This window comes from Urocampus carinirostris, chromosome 13, assembly GCF_059441175.1.
Source record: "Urocampus carinirostris isolate Australia breed hairy pipefish chromosome 13, RoL_Ucar_1.0, whole genome shotgun sequence".
NCBI classification, from domain to species: Eukaryota; Metazoa; Chordata; class Actinopteri; order Syngnathiformes; family Syngnathidae; genus Urocampus; species Urocampus carinirostris.
The window spans coordinates 39,335,296-39,359,483 of record NC_142361.1 but is presented as its reverse complement, the minus strand read 5'-3'; the positions used below and the strand labels follow the sequence as shown (position 1 = coordinate 39,359,483).

At 40.2% G+C, this 24,188-nt stretch overlaps 1 protein-coding gene and 1 pseudogene across 4 annotated transcripts in view; one reads left to right on the top strand and one right to left on the bottom strand.

The window, feature by feature from the left end:
* The window catches only part of cfap46 (cilia and flagella associated protein 46), a 135,772-nt gene that overhangs the window by 63,118 nt on the left and 48,466 nt on the right, over nt 1-24,188 (bottom strand). For 3 of the 4 annotated variants that reach the window (XR_015852520.1, XM_088351619.1, XM_088351621.1), the window contains 15 exons: nt 23,496-23,600; nt 22,837-23,018; nt 21,156-21,287; nt 18,267-18,432; nt 17,656-17,722; nt 15,780-15,915; nt 15,520-15,703; nt 13,566-13,719; nt 13,469-13,483; nt 11,527-11,750; nt 8,677-8,769; nt 7,868-8,035; nt 5,730-5,878; nt 3,364-3,462; nt 2,226-2,286 (listed from right to left, as the gene is read on the bottom strand). Coding sequence is in view for 3 of the 4 variants with exons in the window: in XM_088351619.1 (XP_088207745.1) it covers nt 2,226-2,286; nt 3,364-3,462; nt 5,730-5,878; nt 7,868-8,035; nt 8,677-8,769; nt 11,527-11,750; nt 13,469-13,483; nt 13,566-13,719; nt 15,520-15,703; nt 15,780-15,915; nt 17,656-17,722; nt 18,267-18,432; nt 21,156-21,287; nt 22,837-23,018; nt 23,496-23,600 (1,935 nt within the window). In the remaining variant the exon portion in view is untranslated. The remainder of the gene's footprint in view (nt 1-2,225; nt 2,287-3,363; nt 3,463-5,729; nt 5,879-7,867; nt 8,036-8,676; nt 8,770-11,526; nt 11,751-13,468; nt 13,484-13,565; nt 13,720-15,519; nt 15,704-15,779; nt 15,916-17,655; nt 17,723-18,266; nt 18,433-21,155; nt 21,288-22,836; nt 23,019-23,495; nt 23,601-24,188) is intronic. The other variant, XM_088351620.1, reaches the window with a different exon arrangement.
* Nucleotides 8,994-9,168, top strand: LOC148354519 (U2 spliceosomal RNA; annotated as a pseudogene).

Sequence of the window (24,188 nt, the reverse complement as noted above, 5' to 3'; positions counted from 1 at the left end):
TTTAGCGGTCCCCACTTAAACTCGGCACCCCGCGTTTGTTCCGCCCCTCATTTTTTGTTCAAAACATATCAAATTAAGTGTCTAAAGTAAATACAAATAAATACATTACAAAAATATACAGTTGCAAATACATATTATACATGGGTTACACAGATTTACAAAGAAAGACGGTACACCGAGAGAGTTTTCAAAGCTTTAATAATAATATAGCTTTGACAAAGCAATTATTGGTAGCAACACTCGAGCGCCGCTGGCGGCCGTTTGAAAATGACATAAATTGGCCGCATCCCTGAATAAGCCGCAGGGTTCAAAGTTAGGGAAAAAAGTAGCCGCTTATAGTCCGGAATTTACGGTACATTTGAGCAGCAGTCTTGTTCCACGGACAGACTGAGGAGATCATTTCTTCCTCATGCCATGAGGCTCTTTAACTCCACCCGGGGGAGTAAAAGCCCATATTAAAGCCCACCCCTACATTTGCATATTACCCTATTTTTATGACAGTGTGTATTTTCCGAAGCACTATTGAAATACTAAAACGTTATATTGGGTATTTTTGTATTCTATATCTTTTATTCTATCATTTTATTTTTCAACACAAGGATACTGCTGGAAGTGTGAATTTCCCTACGGGGATGAACAAAGTAACTATCTTTCTATCTATAGTATCTATCTACGGGACGCAACTTTTTTGACACAGAATTGTCATTATTACACGATTACCTTGATTTTAAACAAAGATTTACCGCACTCCAAACTTTTCGTCAGGCAGATCCGCCATTGTTGTTTTGGTCTCGCGGTTCAAGTTTTCGTCCGCACGCCGATCTCGGCCAATGAGATCTCGTTGCTTCGAGATAACGTCATTGTTGTCAGGGTTTGGTAGGGTTACTTTAACTTGATTACTTTCAATTACTTTTGGATTACTCCAATAGCAAATATGCTAATAAAAGACAAAATAAACTAAATATGAATAAAATGATGACTCACAACACGTGGTAAGCTTTCTTTCCTGGCTTTGATCTCCGGCAAAACGAACATAAAATGCGACAGAAACAAATTTAAAATAAATCCTAACAGCTCGCCAATATCATTTTTGCCGTTCCATGTGTTCCGTTACTCCCCAAGCCTGCACAAAATTGAGTCATTTTATTCATATTTAGTTTATTTTGTCTTTTATTAGCATATTTGGTATTGGAGTCATCCGAAAGTAATCAAGTTAAAGTAACCGCACTCCAAACTTTTCGTCAGGCAGATCCGCCATTGTTGTTTTGGTCTCGCGGTTCGAAATTTCGTCCGCACGCCGATCTCGGCAAACGAGATCTCGTTGCTTCGAGATGACGTCATTGTTGTGGTGCTTGTTGTCGATTTAAGGTAAAAATCAACACAAAATTGGTAATTTCCTCAGTGTCAATAATAAGTCGAAACATAATGCCGAAAGTGATAACAACGGCAAAAGTTCCGGCACGAAAAAAACGGCGGAGAAATTCTTCGGAAGATCACTAGGAAAACACGAGACGCTAGGAAAAAGCGTGTGCTGAAGCGAACGTTTCGACGAAAGAAAATAAACAAAATAATACTCCTAAGCAAGATAAGGACTTTTCTACCATAATGGACTCAATTAAATTCCTGGTGACGCTATGAGGAGGATGATAATGGATTGGACCTTGAGAAGGCATTACAACTGTGGCGGGACAGCAAACCACGAAGAATATATGAACTGAAAAATCTGAAGTGATAACTGCTTTGTATTACCAATTAACTGTGATGATTAAAACGGAATGAATATATAGATTTATATCATATATCTGTCGCCGATTTACAATTTCAACCCCGATAAGACTAAATTTTGGGGACCCATTAGATCTCTGTTGGGACCCATAGATTTTTGAGCATGCGAGTCCCCGGGACCCATCACTTTTCACAGCTCAAATGAACACTGTTACTGTATTGAAAGCGTAATCGATATTTCCTTTCAAGTGATATTTTCTTCCAATTTTCAAGAGAAAAATTGAAGTACATTTATTAAATTTAAGAGATTTTTAAGTTGTTTGACTAATTAAAATGTGTAATCACTTCAATTCAATTCAATCAATATGCAATAAAATCGAATGCATTTTTACGGCAGAAGTAAGATTCAGCATCTGATTTACCAACTCAAAAAATCCAGAAAAAATCTAAAAAAAATCTATAAAATCTAAAAAAAAAAAAAAAAAGGATTTTGGCTTGACCTGATCATGAGACTCGTAAAGCCGTCTTCTCTCTTGTAAAAGAGTGATTTCTCTTTGGCATCTGCAAGGGAGAACACAATGTAGTGGAGGCAATGTTCCCTCTAATTTTGCAGGGGTCTGAGCATTCACACAAAGTCGGTGAGCAACGCTTGAAACAACAGTGAGCGACGGCAATCCCAAGCGTGGCAACTAAATCATGATCAAACATGTCTAAAACTTGACATCACGTTACATTTTGCTGAGTTTCCGGCAATGCAAAATGATTTTTCTCTTTTGAATGAATTGACTCATGTTCTATTGCAAAGGTTGTACGGCCTACAAACGTCCTTTGTTCTTACAATTCTTTCACGAGATATCCTTTTCTTTTTATTTCCTGATATATTTTGTCGCATTATATTAACATTTTGGGGGGCTTATTGAGTCGGTTGTAAGATACACAACTGTATTTAATCACATTTTTTAGTGGAAGTACAATGTTGGTAACAAGATTCACTTGATATCATTGGAACTTATTTGAATGCAACACAAACTTTTTCTTCTTTTTCGTGTTTTTTTCTACTTTTTTGTTACTTTTTTCTTTTTGTTCTCTATTTACTTTTTTCCTACATTTATTTCTTTGCTTTTTTCCTGGCTTTTTTCTAAATTTTCCCTTCTTTTTTCTCTTCCTTTTGTTTTTTTTCCCAGCTTTTCACTACTTTTTCATTTTGGTATTTTTTTCTTTTTTGTTCTATTCCCCCTTCCTTTAAGTCATTTTGTGCATAATTTTACATCATATTTGGTCATATAGGGATGAAAGAAGCAAAAACAACCTGAAGAGCCGTTTAGGACCCAAAAGAGCCGGTTCCTTTTAGTGAGCCGAGCCGAAGAAGCCGGTTCTCTACTAACTTTACTCAACTTCGTTCTACTTTGACTCGACTTCAAAATACCGCATTTAGGACAGGGAACCTGTGTATTTTTACCTTCATGCACTGTAACTTTGACTTAAGTCGCTTCTTAATTAGTCATTTTGAGCCCTGATTTTTGTGCGCTGGCTCGATTTTCTTGTGCGCTGACAATGTGCAAGCAGTGCGCAGCTTAGAGGGAACACTGAGTGGAGGCGAATAATGCTTGGACCACAGAAAAAACAGCCTTTACGTACCCAATTTGTTCCTGCTCTTGGATTTTCATAAGATTCAGAAGACTTTCGTGATATGAGCAATGAGTTTCCATTCCAAGCTGACAGCAGGTCCTAACAATTCTGAGGAGGGAAGGTACCTTGCATTAGATCGGCGTTTTTCAACCACTGTGCCGTGAGACTTTATCTAGTGTGCCACAGGAAATTGCCCATTTTTTAAAATGTATTCTTGTTTTATAAGTATTTAAATAAAACATAGCTTTTTGCCATTGATCATCCAACTGTAACATTCATCCACACCAATAGGTGGCAGTATTTACTTTCTCTCTTTTTATAAAGTAATTCTCTGAACATGAGAAGGAACAGGTACAAATACCTATTAACCAACATAAAATAATGAAATAAATGTAATAAAGTAAAAATTATAATTTAAATATCTTGATAATCTCCCTAAAAACATTGAAAAAAAGGTTAGAGTGGATCAAATCATGTTTTGTATTACTAGAAAATCATTTTTACTCATTTTTAGTTTGTTTTCTAAAAAAGTGAAGTCATGTTTATCTGTTTGGCCCTTAATCACAAAGAGTTCAAAGGGCTGCACAGACCACATATTATTGCAAACCATAGACCATTATGACACCATCCCCTGATTTAAAACCTACATGGGGGCAAGGGAAAACTCAAAAACCTTTGCATGAGGAAAGTCACGTCAAGTCATATTTATTTGTGACGCCCTAATCACAAAGAGTATCAAAAGGCTGCACAGACCTCAGATTATTGCAAACCACAGACTATTATGAAACCATCCCCTGATCTAAAACCTACATGGGGGCAAGGGAAAACTCAAAAACTTTAGCATGAAGAAAGTCAAGTCAAGTGATGTTAATTTGTGACGCCTTAATCACAAAGAGTCTCAAAGGGCTGCACAGACCACATATTATTGCAAACCATAGACCATTATGACACCATCCCCTGATCTAAACCCTACATGGAGGCAAGGGAAAACTGAAAAACTTTAGCATGGGGAAAGTCAAGTCATATTTATTTTTGACGCCCTAATCACAGAGTATCAAAAGGCTGCACAGACTACAGATTATTGCAAACCACAGACTATTATGACACCATCCCCTGATCTAAAACCGACATGAGGGCAAAAAAAACCTCAAAAACCTCAACATGACAAAAACAGCATAAAATATCGCTAAACTGACCCACGGTGACCACAAATGATGATAAAAATGTTCATGTTAATTGTACAGTACTTTATTTACAAAACCATTTACACCAGTTTAATTTAAGTAAAGAATCAACAACACGAAACTGGTATGGGCAATTTATCTTCAAAACATTTCTACAGATGGTGTGCCTCAAATTTTTTCAGGAAAATAAGTCTGCCTTTAGTCAAAAAGGTTGAAAAACACTGCATTAGATGACAGATTCATTTTAGGCCTATTGCATTGACAAGTCTGGTGAAGAATGACAGGAAGCCAGAGGCCAACAAGATCGATACCAATTGAAGAGAAAGAGGGAGGGAAAAGGAGAGAGGGCGGGACAAAGAAAGAAAAAGAGAAGGAGGGAAAGAGCGTGAGAAACAAAAGATCGTGGTGTGAGAGGGGGAAAAGAAAGGGAGAGGAAGAAAGTATTCCAAAGAGAAATAGAAAGACAGAAGGAGAGAAAAGAGAAAAGAAAGCGCGAAGGGTATGAAGAGAGAAAGAGAAAAGAGAGAAAAGGAAAAAAGGAAGTTAGAGCAAAAGAGGTTAAAAGACACAGAGAGAGAAAGATACAAAGAGTAACAAAGGAAGAGAAAAAGAGAGACACAGAGAGTGAAAGAGACAGTGGGAGAAAAGGGATGGAAGAGAGAGACAGAGAGACAGAGAGACAGAGAGAGAGAGAGAGAGAGAGAGAGAGAGAGAGAGAGAGAGAGAGAGAGAGAGAGAGAGAGAGAGAGAGAGAGAGAGAGAGAGAGAGAGAGAGAGAGAGAGAAATAAATACTAGTACAGTGTCTTTGTGAGAGGCACCTGGCTTTAGCAACATCAAGTTGACATATTTCAACCCGCAGCTTGTTTTTCTCTTGTGCTTCTCTGAGTGCTGTCTCTCCGGCCGGATTCAATCCCTTAGCGGGCCTGATTTGGCCTGCGGGCCGCCTGTTTGACACCTGTGCACTAGAAGTAAGATCGGACCTAAAAAAAAAAACGCCCGACCCGACCTGGGCCCGCAGGTATTAAAGCCCAAAACAACTCGAGACCAACTAATTCACTTCGTTTGAGAGACCGAGCCTGACGCAAACTCAAATTTTCTATATTTTCACCCGATTTTCGCGCTCAGGCCCAAGATTTTACCTCTAAATAAAACATATTAAACTGTCAGGGGCAGTGCGTGAGTGTTTCTACCTGAGTCGATAGAGGTCAGAAAGGCTCCTCCTACCCAAAAGGTCATGGGCAAATGTCTCAGCGAGGTGGATAATAGGCAGGGTCAGGTGGCCTAATGAGAGAGAGTGGAGCTCCTTCTCCAGGAGGTCAAGGTAAAACAAACTCTGGGTCTAGGTACAAAAAAAGTACACGTTTCTTATAAAACAATCAAAAAAATAATATCTTTTTTTTTTTTTTCAAACGTGTTTATTTATGTAGTTTAAGATGTTATATTGTACATGTGTTTCGTTGATAAGACTAATACGATCCCAAAACTGTACGTAACATCCTACGTGCCCACATTTCTTGTGTATATATTGTGTAAATCATAACCTTTATCTTCTTTGTTTTCTTTTATCCTCACTGTTAAATGTGAAACTGGAGTGCCACCTCCAATTTCATTGGCACAATATGTTCAACCCATTTTGGAACGATGACAATAAAGATCTATTCTATTCTATTCTATATTATATATATTGTTCATTAAGATTTTATTGTGAGATACGGAGTTGCTCGACATGAATGAGGTTTATTATAAAAAAAAAGTTCAAAATGAAGTAGCTTGGACATTCACTGCAGAAGGAAAAAATATTGCAAATATAATTAAGTACAATAGTACATTAACCACAAACCTGTCTTTTTTCATTTCCTCCTTTTATACTTCCTTTTTTTTCTTAACTTCTATATACAACATCATGATCCGTAATATAATGCATCAAAGCAAGTGAGCCGTTTGAGAGCGGCTCTCTTTAATGAGTCGAGCCGAAAAAGCCGGTTCTCTAAAAAGAGTGGGACTTCCTTTCACTACCCAACTTCCACAGGAATGATGCATGATAGGAAATCCCCAGCCGGCAGACGCATGCGCACAGTAATATCAAACCGATCGCTTCGTTGGCAAGGAAAAAAACGATACCGAGAAAGAGGCTACCGCGGCGAACTCGTTTGACTTGATTTGCCGTTTGGTGATAGTTGGTGTATACTGGATGGTACCCATAATTGACAAATTTGCGTTTTTCCTTACAGATATGCACAATAAACGTACTTTGTAAGGCAAAAACGTACAGGTTGACAGGTATGACATAACAATAACATTGTTACAACGTACTAATAACATAAATGACTATTTTACCATAGATTTCAAACTGCTAGCCTGTCCTGCTAATCAGGAACAAAAAAGTAGTTCTCAGGTACAAAGTAGTAGTAGTCAGTAGTACAGAGCCGGCTCTCTTCAATGAGTTGAGCCGAAAAAGCCGGTTTTCTTAAAAAAGACGGACTTCCTTTCACTACACAACTACCACGGAATGATGCATGATGGGATATCCCAGGCGGCAGACGCATGCGCACAGTAATATCAAACCGCTCGCTTCGTTGGCAGGGAAAAAAACGATACAGAGAAAGAGGCTACCGCGGCAAACTCGTTTGACTTGATTTGCCGTTTGGTGATAGTCGGTACCCATCATTGACAAATTTGCGTTTTTACGTACAGATTTTCTTGTACGTCGTACACGTCTTAAAATGCACAATAAACGTACCTTGTACGGCAAAAAGGTACAGGTTGACAGGTATGACATAATAATAACATTGTTACAACGTAGTAATAACATAAATGACTATTTTACAATGGATTTCAAACTGCTAGCCTGTCTTGCTAATCAGGAACAAAAAAGTAGTTCTCAGGTACAAAGTAGTAATAGAGGGCCGGCTCTCTTCAATGAGTTGAGCCGAAAAAGCCGGTTCTCTTAAAAGAGACGGACTTCCTTTTACTACACAACTACCACATGAAATCCGATGTTGAATGATGCATGATGGGATATCCCCAGGCGGCAGACGCATGCGCACAGTAGCATCAAACCGCTCGCTTCGTTTGCAAGGAAAAAAACGATACAGAGATAGAGGCTACCGCGGCCAACTCGTTTAACTCGATTGATTTGCCGTTTGGTGATAGTCGGTGTATACCCGATGGTACCCATCATTGACAAATTTGCGTTTTTCCGTACAGATTTTCTTGTACGTAGTACAAAAATGCATAATAAACGTACTTTGTACGGCAAAAACGTCCAGCTTGACATGTATGTAATATCCTTTCAAATTCAACCGAGTCGTAAACAACTAGGCCTTACCTGATTGGTTATGCTGTGAACACTGATGCATTGTGGGTTGGAATTTGTTTTGAAGGTGTAACGGACCTGATCCGAGCATGTGTATTTCACCCAATACTCCAGAGTAGTAGGAAGCGTTAAATCCAAGACAGGTTTAGGATTCGAGTCCGGCGGGGTTGGCTGGGCAACCAGATGAAAAAAACAAACAATGATATTGATAAAGTTTGTAGCAATCAATCGTTAAAAGTAAGTACAGTGGAACCTCGGTTCTCGACCATAATCCGCTCCAGAACCCTGTTCGAAAACCGATTTGTTCGATCACCGAAATCATTTTTCCCATTAAAAATAATGTAAATCGTTTTAATCCGTTCCAACACCCTGAATGTTTACCTTGAATGTTTAACGTAAACATAAAGCTAACCCAGGCTAATGGTACGTTCGCGTTATCGTAATCTTCCGTACGAAAGATTACGATAACGTGAACGTGTAAAAATAAAAAAAAGGATAAAGAAGAGAATTATGAATAGGATTTCTTACCTTTGTGGTGGTCAGCAGAAGGCGCAGGCAAGATCAGCAATAGTTGTACGCACTACTTTTCTTTTTTCACCTGTAGCAACTTTGCTGCTTGCACTGACTTTCTTCGAAGGCATAATAAGGGGCTAAAACACCCGTACGCCGCTCAGCATGGCACCCTAGCGTACGCACTCACGCATTACCGGCGTTCGAACTCCGATTTTTTGACCGAACAGCGAAGCAAGAATTTCGAAAACCGAGGTTCCACTGTACAGCCAAAGAAAAAAAAAAACATGGTAGTAGATGTTTTCCTTTACTTTCTTGCCTTTGCCTTTGTCCTTTTTGTTACCGGCAGGAGTGGGGCACTGGCCTTTTTCACTTGGTGTCACAGAAACTACTGTTGTTGATACCTGCATACAAAGACAGAAAATTTATTTTATTTTGAAAAACTTGAATCACAGTGTGTTTATGATTCATAACCTCTGTTACGGGCAATTTAAGGGTGTCCCCTGCCCACTGCCAGAAGACAGCTGGGATGGGCTCTGGCACCCCCGTGACCCTACTGAGGATAAGCAGTGCAGATAATGAATGAATGACTGAAAGTTTATATTATTTAACAATAAAAAACTAAACAATTCCTTCAGCATCTTTCTTAGAGCCTGCTGTGGGATTCCAACTGTTACGGTATATGTTGGATAGGTCAGGAGCTTGCTCTGATTTTTGCAATTGGGAGATGGAATAAGAGCTTGCTCTGTCCACTCCACACATCGGCCCGGTATTGCAGTACCTCCGGGAACGGTGCATTCGCACTGATCGCTGCTTGGCCATGTGGCTAGGACCTTGACTCAGCCTCTTGGCTGGGAGCAAATGTCTCGGCCTCTTGGCTTTGTAGCGCATTATGATTTGACCGATAATGGATAATTGATAAAGAATATAGAACAATAAACCTTACAACCCCCCCCCCCCCTCTTTCTTAGTTCTTTCCCCACTTGTAGTGAATTTAGTGTCCATGTATGTAGCTGTGTATTTAAATATAAAATATGGCGTACACGATTTGAAATGATCAAAAACATTTATAAAGCAGTGTGCGAATTAATATATCTTTACATAGCCAGACATACCATTAAAAATTGATTGTTTTTTTTATTTTTTATGTCTTAAGCAGCTAAAATAGAAATATGTGTAAATTGTGTATAAAAGTGGATATCAATATCCTTTAAAAAAACTTACGATAACACTCAGTGTAAGAACAATCTCATTGCACTACAGCATTTAAATATGGATGAACTGAAATTTTAATTTGGTATGAATATGAATGAATAATGATTTGGATCCCTTAACAACTAGGGTGGTCGAGGCACCATTTCCTGTGGTGTGTCTTGGGCAAGTACAGACTGGTGGTGCCCATCCCCTCTCCAGGCCGACACATGTAGCTGTAAACAATGTTTCACTATGTTGTTATTAATGACGATAAAGACAATTCGAATTGTATTTCTAATAGCTTCTGCTATATAATTGGAATGCTATCTATCCATTATCTGCACTGCTTATCCTCAGTAGGGTCACGGGGGTGCTGGAGCCCATCCCAGCCATCTTCGGGCAGTGGGCAGGGGACACCCTCAATTGGTTGCCAGCCAGTCGCAGGACACACAGGGACAGACAATTCGCTCGCTCATTCACACCAAGGGACAATTTGGACCGGTCATCCATCCATCCGTCTATCCATCCATTATCTGCCCCGCTTATCCTCAGTAGGGTCACGGGGGTGCTGGAGCCCATCCCAGCCATTTTGGGGCAGTGGACTGGTTGCCAGCCAATCACAGGGCACACAGAGACAGACAACTCACTCGCTCATTCACACCTAGGGACAATTTGGACCGGCCAATTAACCCGACATGCATGTTTTTGGAATGTGGGAGGAAACTGGAGTGCCCGGAGGAACCCCAGTAAGCACAGGGAGAACATGCAAACTCCACACAAGAAGGTTCGATCTCATGACCTCAGAACGGTGCACATGCTAACCACTGCTCTGCCGTGCTGCTTGATTGGTATGCATGCCACAATATTGTAAATCCATGATACAGCTCACTGAACGTCCCTTGAATTCCCTTCATCTTCATGGTAAGGGTAGAGAGATAGAGAGATAGATAGATGTCTAAATAGATAGATGTCTAGATGTCTAGATAGATGTCTAGATAGATAGATATATGTCTAGGTAGATAGATAGATAGATAGATAGATAGATAGATAGATAGATAGATAGATAGATAGATAGATAGATAGATAGATAGATAGATAGATAGATAGATAGATAGATAGAGACCGACAGAGAGATAGATAGAGAGAGACAGAGATAGACAGACAGAGATAGAGATAGACAGACAGAGATAGAGATAAAGATAGACAGACAGAGATAGAGATAGATAGACAGAGATAGACAGACTGAGATAAAGACAGACAGAGATAGAGATAGACAGACAGAGAAAGATAGAGAAATATATAGAGATAGCGATAGACAGACAGACATAGAGATAGAGATAGACAGACAGAGATAGAGATAGACAGACAGAGATAGAGACAGACAGACACAGAGATAGAGATAGACAGACAAAGATAGAGAAATATATATAGAGAGATAGACAGACAGATAGAGAAATATAGAGATAGAGATAGAAAGAGATAGAAAGAGAGAGAAAGAGAGAAAGAAAGAGACAGATAGACAGACAGCGATAGATAGAGATAGACAGAGAAAGATAGAGAAATATATAGAGATAGAGATAGACAGACAGAGAAAGATAGAGAAATATAGAGATAGAGATAGACAGTGAGAGAAAGAGAAAGAAAGAGACAGACAGACAGATAGACAGATAGATAGATAGACAGAGATATAGCTAGTTGGAGATAGATCGAGATAGAGATAGACAGAGATAGACAGAGACAGAGATAGAAAGAGATAGACAGATGGATAGATAGATAGATAGTCGCAGGGCTAAAATAAACTTGTTTTACACATATTATCTTTGTTTTGCCGAGTGTAAATACACGCCACATAGTGTTAGTAAGGGTAATTATCAATTGATAAGAGTAACTGCAATCCTTTTTAGGGGGGGTTGACAGGCATGCTATTGCAAAATATTTCACGAATTCAGTTATTTTTTCGGACTTACCTGCCATATTTGGAGGACAAAATCATACGCTCGAAGGAGGTTCAACTGGTGCTGGGGTGAATTCCTGTCGGCCATGACAGCGAGCAGTGTGTGCGCTTGTACCAAACTGTCAAGGCGTTGGACCTCCTTCAGACTGGACACCGACTGTGTGAAGGACAGTCCTTGGACCAGGGCCAGAGTTTCACATTTCACTGAGTCCGGATCGGTCTTCTGAGAGTCTTCTTCTAGACGGGAAAAACAGAAAACTAGGAATGAACACTAAATAGGAATAAGTATGCAAATGTGTTCTTATATTCACCATATCTACCACACTATAAGACGCACTGTATTCTAAGGCGACCCCCTAAAAAACGAGTGTTTTGTAAAATGTTCTCTCATTTATAAGGCGCACCGGACTATAGGACACGTAGAATTTTAATCACAGTAATGGAAACGGGACCCAAATGCGTAGTGTTAGGAATTGAATTTTATAATGTATCGTTTACCAAATTGTTCGTTATCTGACTCTATTAACCAAACACAACCTACATTCACCCAATGCGCGCTCGTTTTTTGATGGAAAAGATGAGCAAGAATAGCCGACATTTTCACACGGGGGCAGATTTAATTTCATAAACAATTTAACTAAGTGAACTCCATCGAATATGGCCGAATTTGTGTCGCTCGAGTCTCTGTGTAGCCTTCTCTGAAGTGCTCTAGCTTTCTCCTCTCGGCCCACGTCCCCCCGCAAGATGGCGTCTCGACTCCTCCCATGGGCGTGCCAAGGAAGCCCCCCCTGGGCGTCGCGATGTCTGGAAAACTCAAAAAAACACTGAGTGTTTCTACGTCATCAGGGCCTTGTTCTCAAAACATCGCCTGCCGTCTTCCGTCAGAGTCCTGTTATCAAAATTCCCTAGTCAAAATATTCTGCATTTGGAACAGCGTGACCTGTCATTGAACTATAGCCTACTCGGTGAAAATCTTCATTGCACTCAATAAATGTAACTTGTATTCAATCGTATAAAATCCTTTATAGTCCAATGTATAAAATCCTTCAATAGCGTTAACCACAAGTTTATTTATAAAAAGAGGAAGGGCAGCGCCCGCGATCCGGTACTCGCTGGATCCGGGAAGCAAGCCGCTCACGCAATCGGATTGTGATCCGAATACGGAAGTGGATCTTCCGTAGCCGGGGATAGCGGTGTCAAGGACGGAAAAACAGGTCGATAGCCGGGACAGGAGAGCAAAAACGCGGTCTAAAACAAAAACAGGTCGAGCCGGAGACAAACGGGGAGATCAAGAATTGACGAGTGGAAAAACCGGTGCAAAAACGGGACAGGCGGGAGTCCGGGTCAAAAGGCTTGCCTTGTAACAACAGTGGTTCGCTGACAGACTGACAACCGGTTACATTGACCTCGCCCCACAGCTATGCCAGTGAATATCTTTTTCATTTAAATGTAATTTGTATTTGATCGTACAAAATCCCTTATAGTCAAATGTATAAAATCCTTCACTTCTGGTTGAAAAATTCTCTAACATTTGTACCTGGTACAGTGACTAAAATGTAATAATGAGATAAGACCTAATGCATTTTCCTACGTCATCTACTGTATGCTCCTAGTGCCCTGGTGGTTAGAACTTAGCGCTCTTACCACCACTATCTTGGTTTGATCCCCATTGCCACCATTGTGATGCAATTGTGATCAGCTCTAAATATCAACTGATCAATTATGAAAATATACTGGTGTGCATTTTAAATTTCATCAGCAAACAGGGTATACCGGATTATAAGGCACTTGTTCAAACTTCAGGCAAATTCGGAGTTTTTGAGTGCGCCTCATAGTCTGAAACTTACGGTAAATGTTTGTTTAATTTCAGGATTTGCCAAATCCTAAGCTATTGTAGCTCCAGTTGAAAAACAAGACAAAACTAACACCGTCGAAAGCAGAAAAGAAGGACTCACCTGACACAGAAACACCTGTAGAAATAAAAAAAATACAAATGAAATAAATTAGCCTTAATCAATGAATAATAAGCAAAATTTGGTGACCATTTCTTACCTGTTTTTTCTGACTCCTCTGTTTCCAAATGTAGTAAAATATCAATGGCCCACTGAACTTGATGCTGTGCCTCCTCTATGGACATGTTGTGACAGTAGAGCCAAGCTCCGAATCCCAACAGGAAGCTGACCTTTTGCCACTGGTTTTCCTCAGACTTTTATACCGAAAAACAGTGAAAAATAGACATCAGAAGACTTATTTAGATGGTTATTTTGCTATATGCTCCACTCAACTGCTCCACTGTGATGGCATCTTTCTTACACAAGGTGGTAGTAAAGTCATGTTTTTAGGACACTAATGTTGAACAAAATCCCTCCATCCAAATATTGCATTTACAAAGTACAAGTACGTGTTTTTGTTTGAACCCCAAATGCAACACTCTTATCTTAAAACCCCAGTTCCAGTTCAAAACCTTACTTTGAAGCCCTAGTTGGAAACCCGAACAGCACTTTAAAACCTTAGTTTCAGGCCAAAATGTTACTTTTAGACATTAGTTGTAAACCCAAGAAGTGCTTTTAAAACTAGTTTTAAACCAAAACCCTACTTTTGAACCCTAGTTGGAAACCCTAGGAACACTTTAAAACTTGAGTTATAGAACAAAAACCTATTTTAAAACCCTAGTTGTGCTTTAGAAATTCTGATTTAAGACCAAAACCCTACTTTGTAACCCTAGTTGGAAACCCTCGCTCTGCTTTAGTAACTCTGATTAAAGGCCAAAACCCTAGTTTGAAACCCTAGTTGGAAACCCTAACAGCACTTAAAAACCTTAGTTTCAGGCCAAAATGTTACTTTTAGACATTAGTTGTAAACCCTAGCAGTGCTTTTAAAACTCTAGTTTTAGGTCAAAACCCTTCTTTTGAACCCTAGTTGTAAACCCTAGGAACACTTTAAAACTTGAGTTATAGACCAAAAACATATTTCAAAACCCTACTTGGAAACCTGAGAAGCAATTGAAACCTTTTGTTTGAGGTTCTGCTTTAGTTACTTTGATTTAAGGCCAAAACCCTACCTAGTTGGAAGCAGGGTTGGGTAGGGTTACTTTAGCTTGATTACTTTCAATTACTTTTGGATTACTCTAATACCAAATATGCTAATAAAAGACAAAAGAAGATGAATAGGAATAAAATGACTGCATTTTGTGCAGGCTTGGGGAGTAACGGAACACATGGAACGGCAAAAATGATGTTGGCAAGCTGTTTGGATTTATTTTCATTTTGTTTCTGTCGCATTTGATGTTAGTTTAGCTGGAGATCAGAGATCAAAGCCAGGAGAGAAAGCTTAACACATGTTGTGAGTCATAATTTTATTTATATTTAGTTTCTTTTGTCTTTTATTAGCGTATTTGGTATTGGAGTAATACAAAAGTAATTGAAAGTAATCCAGTTAAAGTAACCCTACCCAACCCTGGTTTTGCCGGAGATCAAAGAGATCAAAGCCAGGAGAGAAAGCTTACCACGTGTTGTGAGTCATCATTTTATACATATTGAGTTTCTTTTGTCTTTTATTAGCATATTTGGTATTGAAGTCATCCAAAAGTCATTGAAAGTAATCCAGTTAAAGTAACCCTACCCAACCCTGCATTTTATGTTAGTTTTGCCGGCGATCAAAGAGATCAAAGCCAGGAGAGAAAGCTTACCACGTGTTGTGAGTCATCATTTGATTCCTATTTAGTTTCTTTTGTCTTGTATTAGCACATTTGGTATTGGAGTCATCCAAAAGTCATTGAAAGTAATCCAGTTAAAGTAACCCTACCCAACCCTGGTTTTGCCGGAGTTCAAAGAGATCAAAGCCAGGAGAGAAAGCTTACCACGTGTTGTGAGTCATCATTTTATCCCTATTTAGTTTCTTTTGTCTTTTATTAGCATATTTGCTGTTGGAGTACTCCAAAAGTAATTGAAAGTAATCCAGTTAAAGTAACCCTACCCAACCCTAGTTGTGCAGTGCTTGAACTCACCATGAGAGAAGTGACTGACTTCTGATAGCAGGTCAGTTGTTGAGTCAAATTACAAGAACACAGCGCCGCTTTGTGCCACATTAATGAACAATTTTGCTCTTCTTTGCCTTGTAAGGTCTGCATATCCATCAATACGCTCTCCCCCAGCCTCGCCTTGATCTGGATGCGGTATTTCAGCAGAAGTCTGTTGAGTTCAGATAAGAAACTCTTTAACTTTGTCACATTTTCCCTCTTTTTTTGAATCCATGCTTTGTACTCACAGTCTGTGTTTTGTACCGGGCATGTCCCGAACAGCGTTGTCTAATAACTGCAAAGCGCCGTTGTAATCGGTTCTATCGATGTAAATTTGAAGCAGCAGACAGTACATCGAGGATTTCAGGGTTAGGACTTCTTCGTCTGCTCACAGAGGCACATGGGTTAGAACTTGTTCCACGGACAGACTGAGGAGATCATTTCTTCCTCATGTCATGAGGCTCTTGAACTCCACCCGGGGGAGTAAAGGCCCACATTAAACCCCACCCCCACATTTGCATATTACCCTATTTTTATGACAGTGTGTATTTTCCGTAGCACTGTTTAAATACTCTATAGCAAAACTGTATATTGGGTATTTTTGTATTCTGTATCTTTATTTTTTCATTTTATTATTCAACACAAGGATACTGTTGGAAAAGTGAATTTCCCTATGGGGATGAATAAAATCTATCTATCTAGACATATATCTATCTAGACATCTATCTATCTTGACATCTATCTATCTTGACATCTATCTATCTCACAGGTGCCAAACAGGCGGCCCGCGGGCCAGATCAGGCCCGCTAAAGGATTGAATCCAGCCGGCGAGACTACACTCAGAGAAGCTTACGAGAAAAACAAGCTGCAGGTTAAAATATGTCAACTTGATGTTGCCAAAGCCAGGTGCCTCGAACAAAGACATTCTCTCTCTCTCTCTCTCTCTCTCTCTCTCTCTCTCTCTCTCTCTCTCTCTCTCTCTCTCTCTCTCTCTCTCTCTCTCTCTCTCTCTCTCTCTCTCTCTCTCCCCCCCCTCCCCTCCTCTCCCTTACTTTTCTCCTCTCTCCCGACTTTTTATCTTTTGATTCTCACGCTCTCTCCCTCTCTTTTTCTTTCTTCGTCCTGCCCTCTCTCCTTTTCCCTGCCTATTTCTCTTTTTTATTTATCTCTCTTTTTCTTTCTCTTTAATCTACTAGTTTGGCCCCCAACAGAATGTTTGTTCTATCGTGTGGGCCCAGAGTTAAAATGAGTTTGACACCCCTGATCTATCTAGACATCTATCTAGACATCCATCTATCTATCTAGATATCTAGAAATCTATCTAGACATCTATCTAGACATCTATCTAGACATCTATCTATCTAGACATCTATCTATCTAGACATCTATCCATCCATCTATCTATCCATCCATCTAGACATCCATCTATCCATCCATCCATCTAGACATCCATCCATCCATCTAGACATCCATCTATCTATCTAGACATCTAGAAATCTATCTATCTATCTAGACATCTATCTATCCATCCATCTATCTAGACATCCATATATCCATCATCTAGACATCCATCTATCCATCCATCCATCTAGACATCCATCTATCCATCAATCATCTAGACATCCATCTATCCATCCGTCTATCCATCCAGACATCCATCTATCCATCCATCTAGACATCTATCCATCTAAACATCTATCTATCCATCCATCTATCTTTCTAGACATCTATCTATCCATCCATATATCTATCATCCATCTATCTATCCATCTATCCATCCATCCATCTAGACATCCATCTATCCATCTATCTATCTATCTATCCATCTATCTATCTATCTATCTATCTATCCATCTAAACATCTATCTATCCATCCATCTATCTTTCTAGACATCTATCTATCCATCCATATATCTATCATCCATCTATCTATCCATCTATCCATCCATCTATCTATCTATCTATCCATCTATCTATCTATCTATCTATCCATCTAGACATCTATCCATCTATCTATCCATCTAGACATTTATTCAGACTTCTATCTAGACAACTATCTATCTATCTATCTAGACTTCAAAAGATAAAATGAAGCACAACGGGCTCAATGTATGCAGCTCTTACTTGGTGCTTCAGGTTTAGAACTTCCGAGAGGGACTCCTTTCTGCAAATGTTTCACTTTGTCTTGTTTCTGAAACATGACATGTGAAAGATATTAGCACTTTAGCGCATCACTGCCTATCTTTATTGACACTTCTTTATTATAAAAGCACTTAAGTGCATCACCGGTTATCGTTTTTGACACTTTTTTTTGACATTTTTTTTGACACGCTATATTTAGCTCTCCTGTAAGTAACCTTTTTCCATTTTCTCCGTGTGTGCCAGTGTTTCAGTTCTTCAGATAATATTGCGTTTGATTGGTTTTAATCATAAAAATGTACAAACTGACAGCCATAATCTAAATTTAACCAAGGTTATGCTGCTATGTCCCGATCGAAGAGATGCATGGAAGAACATTTCCAACTCCTCACCATGCCATAAATAATAGATTAGTCTGCAGCCATGCTGTCTATGTACTCAAGAACGATAAGAAGGAAACCAATTTCGTTTGGAAAAATATCATTAACTATTAACAAAAATACCGGCTGCCGGTGATGGCGACGAGATTACGTGCAGCCATGTTGTGAAGAGGAAGTGTCATTGAAAAGTTGTGGGAAAAAAAAAGAGAATCTTACATTTGTATGTTTGGGATAAGTGTGGAGGAGGGCATTGAGAATGGCCTCCAAGGGCTCTTTCAGCTGTTGTCTTTCCTCCGGTGAATGTGTCAAAGGTAAGCAGTTGTTCCAGTAATGCCTTGCCGCTGTGAAACAAAGCTCTGAATGCCCAGCTTTTTGTGCATACCTGTTAAGAGAATACACATTAAAACGTGATGTACAATTCAGTGTCTGAAACTCGTGACAAAAAGTTAACGGACACCAGGGTAGACAACTCTGAAAAGCTGCCTGACCCATTTTTCACAACTTGAAACACAATAAGACGACTCATCGCAAAAAAAAAAAAACATTGTTGCAAAGTATTAAGGAATGGTAATAATAATCTCATCTCATTAGCTACACCGCTTATCCTCAGTAGGGTCGCGGGGGTGCTGGAGCCCATCCCAGCAATCATCGTGCAGTGGGCAGGGGGACACCCTGAACTGGTTGCCAGCCAATCGCAGGGCACACAGGGACATACAACTCGCTCGCTCATTCACACCTAGGGACAATTTGGACCGGCCAATCCACCTGAAATGCATGTCTTTGGAATGTGGGAGGAAACCGGAGTGCCCGGAAGAAACCCACGCAAGCACGGGGAGAACATACAAACTCCGCACAGGAAGTCTGGAGCTGGATTTGAACCCACGCAGGAGGTTCCCAAGACATGAACTGTGCCGCACATGCGCTAACCACTGCCCCACCGTGCTGCCGATAATAGTATTTTTATAAATCTACTTATATTACGTATATGCACTTACATTCAATATGGCGGCGCCCCTGTTAGGCTGCGGCTACATCGGCTCGCTACAGTTTTTTACACTTCGGCCATAAGACCCAGTCTTCGACTCAGTTTTGAAGGCGCACAAAGTCGGCTCGAACTGCAGATTGATATACGATCGCAGTTTTTTTTTGCTGGATATGTGATCATCCAGACATCAGGCGCTTGGTGCTACGACCACTCGGGAGTGTTTATTAGCCACGGTCTGCTATGTCAACAAGAACCAGCGGCCTACAAAGCAGCGAAGAAGAGCGGCAAGAGAGCGGCGTGACCGGACGAGGAAGCGAGGTTGTCGGGCCGGGCTAACCGCTAGGCTAAAGGCTAAACCCTTCAAAACGCCTGTCCCATCCATTTTCCTCTCCAACGTTCGCTCTCTGGACAATAAACTGGACCATTTACAACTGGAAGTAACATCGAACCGCGAGATGACGAACTGCTGCGCTAAAATTCTGACGAAGACATGGTTAATCTTCAGATGTATCGACATTTCGCTCTGTATACACGTATACACGAATGACAATAAAGTAGATCTGAATCTGAATAACATTCATTGCATGTATATGACATCGCTGTTTTCCATCAGTATGTACCTGTATGTACTCATCTTTATCATGAAATGTTTGCGTTGCGTCGTCTGCTAAAAGCCACGTGAACTCCTCTTTCCACGATGCTTTTAATGTACGTTTACGTTTTGTAGCGTCATCAATTCTGTTAGCTTCTTTTGAATATTTCTTCTTCTGGGGCTGAGGTTTTGGCTTGATTCCTAACCATTCCTCCATTTTACTTGTTTTCTCTGCGTCTACTTTAGAAAATGATATGCAAATGCGAAACCTTATAAGGCTCGGGGAAGTCCGGAAGCACAGGCTTCTGATTGGCTGCCGGGTATGCAAATTGGCAAAAGAACCGAAATTCCCAAATTTCCAAATCAAACAAAGATTTCGAAATTGGAACAAAGCAAAGGTTTGATTTGATTTTTTTTAAAAAAATAGTTGTCGGCCACCCGGGCAGAGACGTTGTTTGCGTTGCGTCGTCTGCTACAAGCCACGTGAACTCCTCTTTCCACCATGCTTTTAATGTACGTTTACATTTTGTAGCGTCATCAATTCTGTAAGCTTCTTTTGCATATTTCTTCTTCTGGGGCTGAGGTTTTGGCTTGATCCCTAACCACTTCTCCATTTTTCTTGTGTTTTCTGTGCGTCTACTTTGGAACATGATATACAAAGGAACGACCTTGTAAGGCTTGGGAGAGTCCGTAAGCACGAAGTTATTCGACGCAGGGTTCTGATTGGCTGCTGAGTATGCAAATTGCCAAACGCACCGAAATGTGTAAACCGAAAAAAGATTTCGAAATCGGAATAAAGCAAACGTCTGATTTGAGGGGAAAAAAAAAATAAATCTCGAAAAAGTTGTCGGCCAATCGGGCGGAGACGTTTTGGAAGAAAATATACAGTTGCAAATACATATTACACATGGTTACACATATTTACAAGGAAGGACGGTACACCGAGAGAATTTTCTTTAATGATATTATAACTTTCATCCCAAACCGTGCCTGTGAAGGGTAGCAAAACGCTACGAGGAACACGCTCGCAACACAGCAAATGGGTGTGTTAAAAAAATATACGGTACTTGCAGAAATCACAGTAAACCGTCCTCATCTTCCTCCTTATAACTGACGTCATCAAAGTCGTCTTACCAAGTACGGGAAAGAGACCTTGTCATATAGATGTCGTCCCACGCTTCCTTATTCAAAAACACGCTAGCAACACGCTCGCAAAGTGAAGTTTACGTGCAGTAGCTCTGTTTCCTTCTTTATCGCACTGCTCGATTGCTCTTAGCTTGAAAGCTGCGTCATGTGCCTTTCTTATTGCATTTTACATTGTGAGAGTATGTTGTTGCAGTCTTCCTCTGCGCATATATTCCACCGGTCTAAATCTTGCCTTTTGTACTCGAGCGCCGCTGGCGGCCGTTAGAAAAATGACATCAATCGGCCGCATCACTGAATAAGCCGCAAGGTTGAACGTTTGGGAAAAAAGTAGCGGCTGATAGTGCGGAATTTACGGTAATAGGGTTTAAAAAAAAGACATCACCTGATGCTAGACAGAAGCATGTCCATAGCCGTCTTGTAATTATTGACATCTCCGATGGACTCGTGGATGGAGCTCAACCCCCTCAAGCAGGCTGCCGTGCTCAGCATCTCATTTACTGCAGGTAAGCCATACCTAGAGGATGGATGATATCATGTCATCGTAAATTCCAAAATATTAGCCACGCGGAACCAAATATTGCAATGATAACGTGTTGTATTCTCATGACACAAAACAATAAATAAAATCGGGTCGAAAAAGAAAGACATTTTTGGATTGTTGTGTATAAAATAACTGTATTTTCCTGTTTGTCTCTAACAAAACTATACGATATTTTGTTAGTCAACAAAATTATTTGGTGGTTTGCAATGTTCCCTGTAATTTTCCACGGGTCGGTGAGCAACGCTTGAAACAACAGTGAGCAACCCTAATCCCAAGTGTGGCAAGATAATCAATTATCAAACAATGCAAAATTATTTTTCTCTTTTGAATGAATTGACTCATGTACTATTGCAAAGGTGCGATTGGCTGGCAACCAGTTCAGGGTGTCCCCTGCCCACTGCCCGATGAATGCCGGGATGGGCTCCAGCACCCCCGCGACCCTACTGAGGATAAGCGGTGCAGCTAATGAGATGAGATGGGATGAGACTATTGCAAAGGTTGTACGGCCTACAAACGTCGTTTGTTCTTAGAATTCTTTCACAAGATATCCATTTCTTTTTCTTTCCTGATATATTTTGTCGCATAATATTAACATTTTTGGGGGCTTATTGAGTCGGTTGTAAGATACTTCATCACATTTTTTTGCGGAAGTACAATGTTGGCAACAAGATTCACTTGATATTATTGGAAATTATTTAAATGCAACACAAACTTTTTCTTCTTTTTTCTGTGTTTTTTTCTACTTTTTTTTTTAATTCCTTTAGAAAAAATCTCATTGTGTTTATTTTTTCCGAGCTGTTCCTTTTTTTTTGTTCTCCATTTATTTTTTTCCTACATGTCTTCTTTTTCTTTTTTTTCTGGCTTTTTCTAAATTTTTCCTTCTTTTTTTCTCTTCCTTTTGTTTCTTTTTTTCTCAGCTTTTCACTACTTTTTCATTTTGGTATTTTTTTCTTTTTTGTTCTATTCCCCCCTTCCTTTAAGTCATGTTGTGCATAATTTGCCATAATATTTGGTCATGTTGGGATGAAAGAAGCAAAAAAGACCCCTGCTGCGTCATATGGGTGCCCTGCCCATCCCTCAGAACGCATCCAAACATCCCACTATCCTTTTACAACACATCTCCACTCATTCTTAAATATAAATCTGTATTGGCCTTGGGGGTATGGCGCCCGCCCCGAGACTAGGAGGTTGTGGTTCAAGCCTCGGCCGAGTCATACCTAAGACTAAAACATTGGTACCCGTTGCCTCCCTGCTTGGCGTTCAGCATTAGGGGTTGGAAATGGGGGGTTTGCTCACCTAATGACTCCCAACACCTCAGTTGGGTTGAGCGAGGGGGCTGGGAATCCCCTCCTCTAAATCAATCTCCCAAAAAGACTCAGAAGTGACTCTAGCCACATCCCACTAGGGGGATATGGCTGATGTATATATATATATATATATATATATATATATATATATATATATATAATTTGTAATGCTGTTACTTCCAGTATGCCGGATTCCAAGATATCAACCTACTTACAAAAGGCAAGGTGTGGTGTTAAGACACTTGGATGCAGCATCTTCGAGCTGCATCGCTCGCTCGGTGCAACTCAGGACCAAAGCGTACTCCTTGGCATGATGGCAGAAAGCAGCAAGCTGGCACCAAGTTTGCAACTCTACCACGGCGTCAGTCCAGTTGCAATTAGAAACCATGCTCACCAGCTATTTGTCAGGGGAGAGACAAAAAAGTGATGAAAGACGGGAAGCAAATGACGATCAATCATCTACTGAGGGATAGACGAAAGTGACGAAAGCAAGAGAGGGAGAGGGAGCCTGGGAAGACTCAATGACAGGAATCGGAGGAGTTATTACTGGATTTAATCAAATCTAGGTAATAAAGAGTGTTAAAAAATGACTCCAATCAAGGATGACGGTGACATATAATAAGGAAGGAGAAATGCGAAGGTGAAGACAGCTTATGAACTTGTTGAGTTGATTGAGCTGGGAAAAGGGCAGTGCAGTGGGGAAATATATAAAAAAACAAATAACACTGAAAAAGGAATAGAAACCCGGGGGGAGAACATGAAGGTTAAAGACAATTTAGACAGGTGTAACCTTTTTCAAATGAATTAACCCTGAAAGAATCAGATAGCTCAATTTACTGTTACAGATGAAGTGGACTAAAATACCAGGATGTACCGTTGAAAGACTGGGATCATAACCCTCGGAGGGACTTGAATTTTTATAGGACTGGAGCATCTCCACGGCGATCAGCACTCGAATCATTGGAGACATTTCTTCATTCTGAAAAGAGGGAGCAGGAATTGTACTTGAACACATAATATGCCCAAGGGGTGGGCAACCTATGACACGCGTGCCACTGCTGGGGGCAATGTTCCCTGTAATTTTGCAGAGGCCTGAGCGTTCACACAAAGTCGGTGAGCAACGCTTGAAACAAAAGTGAGCAACGGCAATCCCAAGTTTTGGCAACTATGGATTACTTCTATCCTCTGGACATAGGTTTTAGCGCACAAAAATGCGTTTATTCAAGGAATCAACTCCTTGCCCTGAAGAATTCTCGTGCCGGCGTGATGAAGGGGCCTATCGTGGAAGAAGAGCCGGAGATAGTTAAGCGGCTAGCGGCGTTAAAAGTTTTCGGTACCATCCGTAATTTATCTACGGGGATGAATAAAGTATCTATCTATCTATTATCAAACATGTCCAAAACTTGGACATCACCTTACATTTTGCTGAGTTTCCGGCAATGCAAAATTATTTTTCTCTTTTGAATGAATTGACAAATGTACAATTGCAAAGGTTGTACAGCCGACAAATGTCTTTCTTTCACAAGATATCCATTTCTTTTTATTTCCTGATATATTTTGTCGCATA